Genomic DNA, 16,072 nt, shown 5'->3' on the forward strand with positions numbered 1-16,072 from the left:
CCACTAGCATAGCTATAATCAAAAAGATAGATAAGTTGGTAAGGATTTGGAGAAACTGGAACCCTCATACATGTTTAGTGGGAACGTAAAATGATGCAGCCACTTCGAAAAACAGTTTGGCAGTTCCTCAAAAAATTAAACATGGAGTTACCATACAACCCAGAAATTCCACTCTTAGGTATATACCTAAGTATACCTAAAAATATAAAACAATATGTCTACACAAAACTTGTACACAAATGTTCACAGCAGCATTATTCATAATGGCCAAAAAGCGGAAACAATCAAAATGTCCACTAACTGCTGAGTGGATAAACAAGATGTGGTAAATCCATACAATGGAATGTTATTTGGCCACAGTAAGGAATGAAGTACTGATGCACGCTCACGTGATGAATCTTGAACACATCAATGCGAAAAGAAACCAGATACAAAAAAGCCACATATTGTATGATTCCATTTACATTAGATGTCCAGAATAGGAAAATCCAGAGACAGAAAGTAGCTTAGCGGTTGCCAGGGGTTAGGGCCAGGGGAGTAACTGCTAATATGGGTAAAGGGTTTCTTTTGGGGGCGATGAAAATGTCTAGAATTAGTGGTGATGGCTGCACAATGTTGTGACTATACTAAAATACCACTGAATTGTACACTTCAATAAAATTTAAAAATTAACTTATAAAATCAAACCAACTTATAAAAACACACTGGGGCAGGCTGGATTTGGCCCACAGGCCCTAATTTGCTGACCCCTGACCTACAGGAAAGTCCTTGAAATCTCTCACAAAGTCAAGTCTCCTCTCCATCTTCTTCTTTGAGAGTGACTATTTTAAAAACTTGGTATCTAATTTACTTCTCTAAAATGATATTGTAAAAAAACTCAGACAAGTCTGTTAGAATAAAGTTACACTATGAAACTGCCCTGGTCTAACAACTATATTCAAAAAGAAAGTCAATCTAGTTTGATACAACTTGTTATCAGTGAATTTATGCTCAAATTATACAAGAAACAAAAAAGCAATCAGGCCAATTGTGAAGGTGAGATATATAATGTTTGCAATTTGCTTAAGGAACACATTAAGAAAACTAACAATGCAAGAGAATAAATCTACCAAGTCAAGAACTATTTGTTAAGCCCTTTTAAAAAGCAGACATGGGGCCAGCCCCGTGGCTGAGTGGTTAAGTTCATGCGCTTCGCCAGTTCGGATCCTGGGCACGGACATGGCACCGCTCATCACGCCATGCTGAGGCAGTGTCCCACATGCCACAACTAGAAGGACCCACAACTGTGTACTGGGGGCTTTGGGAAGAAAAAAAAAGGAAAAATAAAATCTTTTAAAAAGCAGACACATGGGTGAGGTGGGAAGACTATGAACTCTAGAGCCAGAGAGGCCTGATATAAATCTTATTAATTTTATTTCCACCACTTAGGTGACCTTGGAAATGCTCAGTTTTACTCTCCTTATTTATAAAGTGACGTTCCTTTCCTCTCCCTCTCTCTACCAACTGTCTAACAGTGTGCCAAGAAATCTCACAAGTGAAGAAATAGAATAGATCAAAGTGTGATCAGAACTTTAAGGTCGACTTGGAAGATCCTGGTGATACAACCAAAAATGAAAGCAAGTCCCACTCCCCAAAAAGTGAGGACTGCAGGCCACAAATTGGAATCCCAAGATATTTGGCTCCTGTTCAGTTATGATAATAAAACTCACTGAGAGAAGATGAACTAGCACATATAACTCAAGGGGAATCTGGAATGCTCAGCAAAGATGTCCAAGGAAAACAGAGAACTGGTTTGATCTATATGCCAGGACATCTCAGAATTAATCCTAATTAATATTAAATTTAAATCCTCTAATCTCAACCTCCATTCTGGCTGTCTCATTCAGTTGCTGCCACTATAACAGTTCTTTGTATTTTCTTATTGAACATTTTTAACTTTCTATTTTGAATCAATTTCTAACATATAAAAAAATGCAAGAATAGTACAAAAGCTCCCACACAGACCTTTCCCTTAATTCAATAATTGTTAACATTGCTGTATTTGCTTTCTCTCTCTCCCTCTCCTTTTCTTTCTACACACACACACACACACGCGTGTGCATACTTTATTCTCTGAACCATTTGAGAATAAGTTGCAGACTTCAGGACCCTTTACACACTTAACTACTTCAGTATGTATTTCTAAGAACAAGGTCATTCTTTTATTTAACCAGAGCACATTTATCAAAAATCAGGAAATTTGACACTGACACAATACTATTATTTAATATTCAAATTTCACCAACAGTCCCAATAATGTCTCTGATTTTTCTGATCCAGGATCCAATCCAGGATCACACGCTGCATTTAGCTGTTATTTTCTTTTTTAGCCTTTTTTTTTTTTTTAAAGATTGGCCCTGAGCTAACATCTGTTGCCAATCTTTTTTTCCTTCTTTTCCCCAAAGCCCCCCAGTACACAGTTGTGTATTCTAGTTGTAGGTCCTTCTGGTTCTGCTATGTGGGACGCCGCCTCAGCATGGCCTGATGAGCAGTGCTAGGTCCACGCCCAGGATCCAAACTTGCAAAACCGTGGGCCAAAGAAGCAGAACAAGGGAACTTAACCACTCTGCCACGGGCCCAGCCCCTTTTAGCCTCCTCTAATCTGGAACAGTTTCTCAGCCCTTCTTTGTTTTTTACGACATTGACAATCTGTTCTGGAGAAATGTGGGTTTGGATTTGTCTGATTATTTCCTCATGATTAGTTTTACGTAATGCATTTTGACAGAAACACTATCTAAGTGATCTTGTATCCTCCTCAGTGCAGACTATCAGGTGGCATATGATGTCTATTTGTCTTGATTAAGGTCGTATCTACCAGGGTTCTCTACTATATTACTTTTTCCCTTTGTTATCTGTGAGGAAATACTTTTACGTTGTGCAAATATCCCATCCTCCATCAGATTTCCACCCAATGGTTTCAATCATTCACTGATTATTCTTGCCTGAACCAATTACTGGTATGGGGTATGACGGTTATAAAATGGTGATTTTCCAACTCCATCATTTCTTCATTTAGTAGCTGGCAATCTACTAGAATGAAGCGCTTTTCTCTCCCTCTCTGCCCCCCTCCCCTTCTCCTCTCCCTCCTTCTCTCTCTTAGCAGTGCAAACTCAGATATTTTTTATTCAGTGGGTGTTAACTCTTTACTATTATTATTCATCCTGACGCTCACAGATCTGGCCAGTAGCATGTCCTTCAAGGTAGCTCCTGTGTCCTTATGATACGTCCCTATCATTTTTCGTATAATTCTTTACTTTCTGTTTATCTTCTGCCACAAAATGTTGTAGGTTCATCTTGTACACTCCCTGTCCCAGACCTGGGATCAGTTATTTCTCCAAGGACCTCTGGTTCTTTGTAGTGGGGAATGGTATTTAGAAACCAGTAACTCAAAGCTATTGGGGTATCACTGCTTCTGGACCCTTTCAGAAGACAGAGATGGAAATAATATATAAATATATATTAATATATATGTATTTTTAAAACAATGAGTTCATACTGATACTGCTAATTCCAATCCAATACTTGAGAGTTGTTCTTTGCGTTTTCCTATTCCATATCTGAACTTCCCTTATCCCACAGTGAGAAGGGAACATAATGATATATCTATTTATTATAAATATTATATTTATAATTATATATTTTATATAACAAATATACTATAAATATAATTATAAATATATTTATTATATATTAATATAATTATAAATATTATATATTAACATTTATAAATTTACTCATTGATATAATTGCTCATTTGCTCAATTCTACAATACACACAAAATAGTTACAGAATTGCTATAGCAATACCACTACAAATGATAAATCTACTAACTAGAGTTGAATCAAGATTTCTTTAAAGTTTATTTTGTCTTTAAAATATATAGTCAATGTACCGTGTTGAAAAATTACTTGGGTTAGTTAGCATCCTCCTCCCCATCTCTGTTGATTTAATTTTACTTTTTGAATGTGCAAAACCTCAAGACGGTTCTAAAAGACTCCACAAGAAAGTCCAGAAGAGGGTTACTGCCCTCTCTCTACCCCTCCACTCTATACCTTCCACCCTCTGGAGATGACCAACTTCATTGTTTCTGCTTATCCATTCTGTGCTTGTGTTTGCAAAAATATGCAGGTATATACATAAATTGTTATTCCCCTTCCTTTGTTACACTTAAATTGGTAAAAATTATATTAAAATAGCCCTTAAAGATATGGAAAAGATATTCAATTTTACTCATAAGAGAAATGTAACTTAAAACTATATTGATACACCATTTCTCATTTGTTAGAATGGTGAAAAATTCAAAAGCTTAACCATACAGTCTGTTGGAGAGTTGTGGAGAAATAGGCACTCTTATGCATTGCTACTGGGAAGCCAAAATGGTGCAACTCCCATGGAAGGAAATTTGGCAATATCTAACAAAACCACATATACAATTTACCCTTCGGCCAGCAATCCCACTTCTAAATTTTTACATCTGCTGAAGATACATCTCCAGCAAAACTAAAACACATGTGTACAAGGTTATTCGTTAAGGTACTGTTGCAATTACAAACTATTAGAAACAACTCTAAGAGTCCACACATGGGAAATTCATTGAATAAATCTTGGTTCATCTACATAATAGGGTACTATGCAGCTGTGAAAAAGAAATCTATGAATTGATATGAGTGATGTCCAAGACATACTGGTAAGTGAAAAAAGTGAATATATATATCATGCCTCAATGATTCTTCATCCTCAACAAGTCCTCCAAGATCAGTCAGTCAACTCTTCTATTCTCTCCTTACATGGAACCGCATGTCTTTATTTCCTTCCCTATCCTCCTAAGAATCCATGATTCATTACTACAATCATTCTCTTGCAACATTCATCTGACAAAACCCCAACCCCAGATGACCTTCTAGCTCTCCTGTATCTTCAACTTCCCCTTTCTCTACTGATTCTTTCCCCTTGGGATTAAACAAGCTCAAGTTTCTCTAATCTAAAAAACTTCCTTGATGCCAAATCCACATCTAGCTATGGCCTTCCATTTCTCTTCTCCTTTACAGCCAGATTGAAAGAGTAGTCTATACTCAATATTTTCACTTCCTCACTTCCCAATAATTCCTCAACCCATTTCTATCTGTCTACACCACGCACCACAAAAATGGCTCTTGCCAAGCTTACCATTGTAACTTCCTTGCCCTAAATCTTAGCCCTTATCTTACTTGGCCCCTTGACAGTATCTGAGAGTGCTGACCAGTTCCTCCTCAATGAAACTTTCTTTTGGGTTCTGCAGCATCACCCTCTGTTTTCCCTCCTACTCCCCTAGATGATTTTCTTGACATCTTTTGCATACTCTTCTTTGTCCAACTGGCCCTTACGTTGGTCTTCTTTATGGCTCCATCCTAGGCTTTCTTCCCACTCTTCACACTCTCCAAAAGCAATCACAACTCACTCTCATTGCTCCAATCTATGTGCTGCTCACTGCTCCCAAATCGACATCTCCAGTGTGTACCTCTATCCTAAGCTCAGACTCAAGTATTCCAACTACCTATCCAGAAAGCACTAAACAACACATGGCCTACAGCTCCAGAACATCCATAACCTCCCCTAAAATCTCTTCCTTCTCCAGTGCTCCCTAACTCAGCACATAATACTATCATTTACCCTGTCACTCAAGCCAGAAACTTGACCTTCATCCTTGACTCCTCTCTTTTTCTAATTTTCTACATTCAGTCACCAAGAATTCTGTTAGTTCTACCTGTTAAATGTCTTTCAAATTCACTGACTTCTCTCCATCCAAATTACCATTATCTTAGCTCAGGTAACCCGTCACCTCTTCCTGAATCACTGCCACAGACTCTTAAATGGTCTGGCTGTCCCTAGTTTAAACTGCTGCAATCTTCATTTTGAAGCCAAGATTAACGTTTTTTTAAAGCTTAATTCTGATCATATTGCTCTCATGGTAAAAACCATTCAATGGCTCTCCACTGCCCTTAGGATAAAGTCCATAGTCTTCAACATAGCTTACAACATCCTTTATTATGAACATCTCACCCACACTCACCTCACCAACCTCATCTGTCATCCTTCTTCCACTTGCATTCTGTGACCATCTTTTCTCTTGAATTGAGTATTGTCTGCTTTCTCTTGCATCACTCATATGCTGTTCTCCGAGCCGAGAACTTACCTGCCCCCAAAGCCGAGAATTTTTACTCTCCCTACCCCGACCTGCCCCAAATCTAGCTAGCTTCTCCCATCCATCCTTCAGGTATCAACCTAGACTACACTTCTCTTAGGAAGACAGCTGAGACCTCTCCAGCCCATCATGTTTCACTCATTTGTGAAATTTCTCAGAATAATGACAGACACATGGAGGAGAAGAGATTGGGGTTGGGGAGAGAACAAACATTTGCTGAGCATTATGTTTGATATAAAAGTGAAAGTGTCTGATAGGACTATAAATTGATACAAACTCCATGAAAGGCAATTTTGGTTAATATTTATCAAAATCACAGACGCATATACCCTCTGATCAATAATTCCACTTGTAAGTATATATCCTATAGATATACACTCACATGTGCCAAATGATTTTCCTTGGAAGGAATAACCCACACACAAAAGACTGTAAGTAATCAACATGTCTATCAACAGGGACAGTTTAAATAAATTTGGTATATTCATACAACAGAATACTTTGAAGCCATGAAAGAATTAAAAATTAGAAATATCTTTATGTATTGACATGGTAAAATCATGAAAGTATCTTTTTAAAATTAAAAAGTAAGGTACAGGGGCCCGGCCTGGTGGCCCAACGGTTAAGTTTGCACGTTCCGCTTCTCGACCGCCCGGGATTTGCTGGTTCAGATCCCAGGTGCAGACATGGCACCGCTTGGCAAAAGTCATGCTATGGTAGGCGTCCCACGTAGAAACTGGAGGAAGATGGGCATGGATGTTAGCTCAGGGTCAGTCTTCCTCAGCAAAAAGAGGAGGACTGGCAGTAGTTAGCTCAGGGCTAATCTTCCTCAAAAAAAAGTAAGGTACAAAGCAGTAAATATGTTAGGCTAACATTTGTGAGAAAAGGTGAGAATTTTATGCATAAAATTTCTCTGGAAGGATACTAAAACTGATTACATTAGTTGATTCCAGAGAAGTAAATTAGATGGCTGGGACAAAGAGTGGAGAAGGAGACAATCTCTCTTTTTTTTCTTCCTTCTTTTTTCTCCCTAAAGCCCACCATTACATAGTTGTATATTCCAATTGTGAGTGCCTCTGGTTGTGCTATGTGGGACACCGCCTCAGTGTGGCCTGATGAGCGGTGCCATGACCGCACCCAGGATCCGGACCTGCTAAACCCTGGGCCCCCGAAGCAGAGCATGTGAACTTAACCACTTGGGGCCAGCCCCAGAGACGATCTTTTAAACTTTTAAAATTAGAACCATATGAAGGTTTACCTGATCAAAAATAAGTAAACAACGTCTTCTCAGACAAGGGAAACAACAGAAAGAATAAACAAATGGGACTTCATCAGACTAAAGAGCTTCTTCAAGGCAAAGGAAAACAGGATTGAAACAAAAAAACAACCCACTAACTGGGAAAAAATAATTGCAAGTAATACATCTGACATAAGGCTTAATATCCATAATATATAAAGAACTCACACAACTCAACAACAAAAAAAATCAAACAACCTGATCAAAAAATGGGCAGGAGACGGGGCTGGCCCCGTGGCTGAGTGGTTAAGTTCGCGCGCTCCGCTGCAGGCGGCCCAGTGTTTCATTGGTTCGGGTCCTGGGCGCGGACAAAGCACTGCTCATCAAGCCACGCTGAGGCGGCATCCCACGTGCCACAACTAGAAGGACCCACAACGAAGAATATACAACTATGTACGTGGGGGCTTTGGGGAGAAAAAGGATAAAATTAAAAAAAAAAAAAATGGGCAGGAGACATGAACAGACATTTCTCCAAAGAAGTTATACAGATGGCTAATAGGCACATGAAAAGATGTTCATCATCGCTTTGCATCAGGGAAATGCAAATCAAAACTACACTAAGATATCACCTTACACCCATTAGAATGACAAAAATAACTAAAACAAATAGTAACAAATGTTGGAGAGGTTGTGGAGAAAAAGGAACCCTCATACACTGCTGGTGGGAATGCAAACTGGTGCAGCCACTATGGAAAACAGTATGGAGATTGCTCAAAAAATTAAAAATAGAACTACCATATGATCCAACTATCCCACTACTGGGTATCTATCCAAAGAACCAGAAATCAGCAATTCCAAAAGTCCCATGCACCTCTATGTTCAGTGCAGCATTATTTACAATAGCCAAGACGTGGAAGCAACCTAAGTGCCCATCAACAGATGACTGGATAAAGAAGGTGTGGTATATATACACAATGGAATACTACTCAGCCATAAAAAAGAACAAAATCGTCCCATTTGTAACAACATGGATGGACCTTGAGGGAATTATGTTAAGTGAAATAAGCCAGTTAGAGAAGGACAATCTCTGTATGACTCCACTCATATGAGGAATTTAAAAATGTGGACAAAGAGAAAAGATTAGTGGCTACCAGGGGAAAGGTGGGGTGGGGGGTGGGCACAAAGGGTGAAGGGGTGCACCTACAACACGACTGACAGACAATAATGTACAACTGAAATTTCACAAGACTGTAACCTATCATTAACTCAATAAAAAAGAAAAAAGAAAAAAAGAAAAAAAGAAGTAAATAAAAAAAGAAAGTGCCTAACAGTCAGATGACAGGTTAAAGAAGAAAATGTTTAAGAAGCATCATTCATGTCATCCATCCAAACCTCCAAGTCTTTTTGATTCCAATGCAATGAGCAGTTTTAGATCATGATTTAGTTAAAAAATCTAAAGTGCCAAGATTTGAGAGTGCCAAGGACAATTTCCCATCACAAGAGGGCAGAGTGCAACAGCACTGATGTACTTCTTGATTCAGATCTTCTTTAGGAAGAAAAACCAGGGACAAAATAATGAAAAGACCTAAAGGTGGATGGAAACTGGTCACAGAAGACAAGAACTTTCAGGAAAGAAATAAGAAAAATAAAGAAAATCAGCTTAGAAAAGTAGATTTTTCAGAGGCTTGGGGAACTGGTAGGATGAATACAATGGAAAGAATATCTAAGAAATAGTTACCCAAGTTAACTTGGATGCTTTTTGAATAGGCATCTCTGTGGGTACAAATTCTACCAATATACAGGAAAGGTAACAAGATACCAGACTGGTTAAACTTGGAATTTTTAAGAAACTCAAAATGCAAACTAGAAAGTCAAAAAGTAAAAATCAGGCCACATTATGAAGCTGGAAGGTAGAGAAATAGTATGGTTGAATAGGGACAAGGTTAAGAAGGCTAACTTAAACAGAGGAAATCACAAAAGCCAATCAAACCTGAGAGTTCTCTTTGTTTCCTTTTGCATTTTTCAAAAGCATACAAGCAGTAAATTAGGAAATCCAGGAAAAAAGTTTCCCCCAGATAATAAAGAAGAAAACGTTATAATCAATAAACCACAAAAAGACAGGAGCTTTTACTGTTGATTTTACCTCTTTTATCCCACTTCCAACCCCCATTAATCACCTCTTCCTAATGCCAAAAATCAACTGTTGTTAACCAATGTGTGGTCCACATGTAACAATGGGTGGGAAATAAAACAAGGGAAGGAAATGACCATAAAGTGGTTTTAAAAGTTAGATGCCATCAAATCAGCATCTTAGGACTAGCATCTTAGGAAACTTTTTTTCCTCCCTCTATTTTATATGTGGGATGCCACCACAGCATGGCTTGATGAGTGGTGTGTGGGTCCGTGCCCGAGATCTGAACCTGCAAACCCTGAGCCGCCGAAGCAGAGCATGCAAACTTAACCACTACACCACTGGGCCAGCCCCTGTATACTACTGTATAGATGAGGAAATGGGTGTTAGAAGTTAAAGGACTTATCCAAGGTCAAAGAGCTAATAATGGCATTTTTATTACTATTTGGGGAGGGAGTCACAAAAAGGCATCCCCTCCATCCTCAAACTAGGAAAGAGAGAAGTAAGATAGACTATTAAGAGTTAAGATTGTAAAAATCACTACACTTGAACATTTCCTCTTCCTTGGCTTCCATGATACCATGTTCTCCTCAGATTCTTCCACCTCTATGCCTGTTCTTTCTGTCTCCCGTGGGTAGAGTAAGAGAAGAAGCAGGTAATCTCTAAATGTTGAAACACCTTGGTTCTTGGTCCTGGGCCCTCTTCTCTCTCCTACTTTCTCCCCAGGGGATATTATCTAGTCAGGCTGTTTCATGACTCTATAGACCACTGGTTCTCAAAGTTTTTAGTCTCAAAATCCCTTTAAACTATTCAAAATTATTGAGGATCAAATAATCCTCATAATAATTGAGGACCTCAAAGAGCTTTTGTTTATAGGGGTTATACTGATTGATATTTACCATACTAGAAAATAAAGCAATATCTCATGCTATTAATTTCATTTGAAAATAACAATAGGGGCCAGCCCCACAGCTGAGTGATTGAGTTCATACGCTCCGCTTTGGTGGCCCAGGGTTTCGCCGGTTTGGATCGTAGGCGTAGACATGGCACTGCTCGTCAAGCCATGCTGAAGCGGCGTCCGACATAGCACAGCCAGAAGGCCCTAACTAGAATATACAACTATGTAATGGGGAACTTTGGGGAGAAGAAGAAAAATAATAAAAATAACAATAATGATAAAAATAAACTAACACATTTTAAATGAAAAGTAACTATATTTTCCAAGATAGAAGAATTTAATGAGAAAAGTGGTGTTGCTTTACATTTTTGCAAACCTCTTTAATGTCCAGTTTAATGGAAGACAACTGGGTTCTCATACCTACTTTTGTATTCAGTTTGTTGCAAATTGTTATTTTGGTTGAAGTATATAAAGAAAATCCAGCCTCACAAATATAAGTAGTTTGAATAGGGAGGAGTATTTTAATAGCCTTTTCAAATAATTGTAGATATCCTTCTTGTCAAACTCTACAAGTAATGCTTTCTTCAAGTTACAATGTGGAATCTGAAACCACATAAATGAACTATTGGTACCCTGCTACATTAAAACCTATTGGTCTATTCTGCATTATGCACAGGTTTTTTAAGCATGTATGACTCTGTTCCACCATACAGTGGTCATTTTGAAAACAGCGACTCACTGAATTTGAAGATCTTCAAATGTTAACATTCACTATACAATATTGTTGACATCTGTTAACATCACCACAGATCTTATCAAAAAAGTCTTTTAAATATTGAGAAGCTATCAAGCTCATGGTGGCAGATACAAGTTTTTTTTATGTTCTTTTTTTGTGATTCTGCTTAAAAGCTCAAATTTTATCCTTGGCAACAAATAACTGTCAGTTGTTTTTCTTGAAGTGACAGCTCACTTCATTCATTTTTAAGAAAATGTCTGCCAAATACCCATGTTTGAATAGCCACAGTTTTCACCTGCTACTCATTCTTTCAGATAGTGTTTCATGAAAAAAGTGGCTAGTCGAGCTTGCAACTCAAACAACTGAACAAGTGCTTTTCCTCAAGACAACCATCCTAGTTCAGTATGCAACAGCAGTATTTTATAGATCCTCCCATCCCAGAAGACAGAATACTAGAGAGATGTGTGCTTAAGGGTTGAAAATGAACAAAATTAATAACTTTTACTGCTTCACATCAAGGACATTTTAAGTAAAACTGCCTTCTTTCTTTGATCACTGCAAGTGCATGAGGCGAATAATTCAACAACAGTTCAACGCTACTTGCCTTGATTCATGCTAAGGTGACAGTAGTTTTACTACCATTTTTTATTTTGTAAATTTTTAAACGAATTCACTTTTGTTTTTTGGGGTTTTTTGCAAATAATGTCTTTAGTATTACTATGAAAGTAGCTTTGACCTCATGGATTCCCTTAAAAAGGTCGTAGGGATCCCCAGGGCTCTGCAGACCACACTTTAAGAACTGCTACTATAGACTCTCTATGTCCATGACTCTCCAGTTTTTATCCCAGTCTATGCCCCTCTCCTGATCCCAGATCCATTGGATCCTCTAACAACGATAGAAATGTCTTTGCTCTTATGAGAGGCCAAGTCCTCTGCTTGAACTCTGAATCCCATCCCTTCCAGCCTTCCCCAGGATTTTGGTCCTTCAGTCATTCTGTCCTTCTCCTATATTAGCAATCCCTTCCTCTCTCATCAACATACAAACATCCTCTAGTATTTCTTCCCATTCTTACAAATCTCTCCTTTGATCCCATAGAACCCTCCAGCTACTGCCCCATACTTCTGTTTCCTTTTGTAAACAAAGCTTTTGAAGAGTTGTTTACAATCTCAACAAAGCTGGAAAAAAAACAAAATTACTTTGAAGAGAGGAAACGAGGAGAATAAAAAAGATGTCATTCTTCCTCCAATCTCCTGAAATGACTCCCCATCAGTTAAAGCCAACCAGAAGAGTGACCACTGACCTATCTGTGCAAATGAGCTGCCCAGGTAGTGAGCTGAAGAAAAAAGGTGAAGAGTAGGTGTAGAGGGACAAGAGCCGGTATCTTTGACAGTTTACCCTTCTGACTGCTTACATGCCACATTCCTTTCATCTGGGGGAACGGAAGAAAGGAAGAGAGGAAAGGAAGGAAGGTGGGGGAGGGAGGAAGAGAGGGAGGGAAGGAAGGGAGAGAGGGTGGAAGGAGGGAGGGGTGAAGTGAGGGAGGGAGAGAAATTTCCATCACCCTCTAAAAAAAAAGGAAGAAAAAAGAGAGTTGTCTATACTTGCTGTTGCCACTTCTCCACCTCCAATCACTCCTCAGCCCCTCCAATCTAGCATCTATTCCCACCACTCCAGCAAAACTGCTCTAGTCAAGACCACGGTTACTGTTTTGTCCTTACCTTACTCAACCTCTCAGCACAGACTACAACTGACCACTCCTTCTGTCTTGACATACTCTCATTAATTGGCCTTTACTCTCTCCCGGTTTTGTTTCTTTTCCACTTCACTGACTATTCTTTCTTGGTTAAGTTTTTATCTCCTTAGCTTGTAATCAACTTCTGAAAGCTGGAGTGCGTCAGAGGTAGGTCTTGGACCCTATTCTCTGTGGCTCCATTGCTACTTCTGTCTCCAGATTTTCCCCCATAGTCCACATCTCTCTCCCGATTAGTACCGTCAAGTTCTTACCTGACATCTCCACAAAGCTATCCAACAGGTTTCCCAACTTAACATGTCCAATCTCTGATGTTCTCCCAAACCTATTTTTCTCCCAGTCTTCTTCTTTCCATCTGCTCTCACTTCTCTAAGTCTCACAAGTGACAAAGCTGGGATTTAAACTAGGTCTTTCTTTTTAAACATCTAAGCCTATGTACATTCCTTCATACTATGTGCTGCTACTACAGGTCCTGGCCAAGGTGGCCTTTAGACAAGTGCAAACTGAAACAGTCCACTTTAAAACAATTTTGTTTTTGAGTTCTAGCCCTTGGGAAACAATAGATGGAATCCCATTTTGTGTTCATAGAAGTTTCCAAGTCTATTCTGGACAAAGTTATCAAACCAGGAAGAGATGGTAGAGACAACATGGGCTGGGTGGAGGCAGAGCCAAAAGGAGGGGTCTAGTACGCCAGGGGTCACTGTCTACTTAGCATCCACCAGAGCAGGGTTTCTCAACCTCGGCATTATTGACATTTGGGGTTGCTTAATTCTTTGTTGTACTGCACATTCTAGGACGTTTGGCAGCATCTCCAGCCTCTACTCACTATATGCCAGTAGTACCCTTCTAGTTTTCACAACCAAAATTACTTCTGGACATTGCCAAATGTCCTCTTCGAGGTAAAATCCTCCTCGCCCTGCCCCCAACGGCACTAGAGGGACATACTTTGAGTTATGTTCCAAAGGAAAGATGCAGAGAAACTAAAAAGAACAGAGTAAAGGATAAATAACAAAATATCTCAAAATACTACGTCTTCAAAGAATTCTTAGAGATATGGGAAAACAATCATGATATAAAAGGAGTTTACCAAACTGAGTAAATGGTATGAGCCCCATTTTGTAGCAAAAAAGTTTACATAAGCATGGAAAAAACTGGAAGACTTAAGAATCATAATCGTTATTTACTGAACTAGCTCACTATGATCCAGGCACTGTACGAAACACTTCACACAAATCTTCTCATTTAATTGTCACAGTGATTCTCAGTTATTGCTCTGTTTTACAGATCAGGCACCTAGGGGTAACTTGCACAAGCATATATAGCTGTGGAGAAGATAGGTCTTGAAACTTAATTTATCTAGCTCCAATGCCCATCTCTTAACTAGTATTCTGCTTCATAATACACAAAGGTGGTATACCAAACATTAACAATGTTTATCTCTAGATGGTAGAAATAAAAGTTAATTTGTTTCTTCTCTATATTTTTCTGTCTATTCCGTATTTTCTACTATGGCATTTATTGCTTCTATAATCAGAAAAAAAATTTTAAGTGAAAGCTCTGCAGACAACTTGGTTACATGGAGAAAAGGATTATTATATGTGAACTTAAAAAATACAGAAAATTCGGGGCTGGCCCTGTGGCCGAGTGGTTAAGTTCGCGCGCTCCGCTGCAGGCAGCCCAGTGTTTCGTTGGTTCGAATCCTGGGCGCGGACATGGCACTGCTCATCAGACCACGCTGAGGCAGCGTCCCACATGCCACAACTAGAAGAACCCACAACGAAAGAATATACAACTATGTACATGGGGGGGCTTTGGGGAGAAAAGGAAATAATAAAATCTTTAAAAAAAAAAATACAGAAAATTCAATGTAAAGTATGATTACAATTTTGTAAAAACATGCAGGAGATAAAAGGAAGTATACAAAATGCTAATAGTAATTGTATTAGGGAGGTGGGACTAAAGCAATTTTTACTTACTTTTTCCATATTACTATTAATGTAGTCATATTTTATAATGGATAAAAGTTTATAATTAAAAGAAAGCACAACAGTTATCTATTATATCATTACCTTGAGATAACACTGTTAACACTCAATAAATTTCTTTCTAGTCTTTTTCTAAGATCAACATAATCACTTAAAAACACTATCCTGAAGAAACCAAAGAGAATTCTTACTCAACCTGCAGATAACACTAAGTTGGATAGGATAGCTAAAAGTTGGATTCAAAACATGATCTTGAGGAAAGAAAGAGAATGGAACTAACATTATGGAGTCTCTGTGTTAGACACAATGAAAAACCTGAACTTCTGAAGCCTTGGCTCCCCATGGACACACAGGACAACACTGGACAAGGTATGTGACCTTTCTAAACCCGTTTTTGTTTTTTTTTAATACCTTTTCCCTATCGACCTCCCCACAGCATTTCTTTGAAGCTATAATGAGAAAGCATGTGTGTGTGCACGTGTGGGTGTGTGTGTATAAAAATACTTTGTAAACTCTAAATTCTTGTTCAAAGGTGAGATCATCACCGTCCAAGCCAATAGTAAAAACAGTGGTGTGCAACTAAACAACCTTTTTTCAAGCACAGAGCAAATAATACAACCAAAACATAATTTCTGTGTGACCATGTCAATCACTAATCTTGATTCAGATTTGCCTGCCTAATAAAACTGCTGGAAAGGAGAGGTAACCTTCAGGTATGACCTGCAGAGAAAAACTTGTTTATGCTTGAATGATGCCAAGAGGATTGTCTGCAGGCAGAGGATGGAGAGCTGGCCATCTGCATCTAGGGTGTAAACTGGATCTCTTACCTGCAGCTCTGCTTCCAGGCCCAGTCGTCTGATAAAGGGGTCAGTGACATGGTAGCGCCGCTCAAAGCTCAGGGCACCCCGCTCCTGGGAGACAGAAACAAACTCATAGTTTCATTGACTCAATTCAACATGATTTACTATGTGCCTCTTATGTGTCCAGCTCTGTGCTGGGCACCACAGGAACTAGAAAAGATAAGAAATTGGCTGGCGGTAGCTTGCACTGTACTTGGGCAGGGATTAGAGAATGACAGAAGAAAATATATAATTAAGCACTAAGTTGTGCTTG

At 38.9% G+C, this 16,072-nt stretch overlaps 1 protein-coding gene across 3 annotated transcripts in view; it reads right to left on the reverse strand.

Annotated features, from left to right (window-relative positions):
* Positions 1 to 16,072, reverse strand: part of WDTC1 (WD and tetratricopeptide repeats 1) — a 62,404-nt gene that overhangs the window by 28,705 nt on the left and 17,627 nt on the right. For all 3 annotated transcript variants that reach the window (XM_014853583.3, XM_014853581.3, XM_070510626.1), the window contains exon 3: positions 15,787 to 15,870. In XM_014853583.3, the coding sequence (XP_014709069.1) occupies positions 15,787 to 15,870 (84 nt within the window). The remainder of the gene's footprint in view (positions 1 to 15,786; positions 15,871 to 16,072) is intronic.

Source organism: Equus asinus, chromosome 5 (genome assembly GCF_041296235.1).
Source record: "Equus asinus isolate D_3611 breed Donkey chromosome 5, EquAss-T2T_v2, whole genome shotgun sequence".
In the NCBI taxonomy this organism is placed as follows: Eukaryota; Metazoa; Chordata; class Mammalia; order Perissodactyla; family Equidae; genus Equus; species Equus asinus.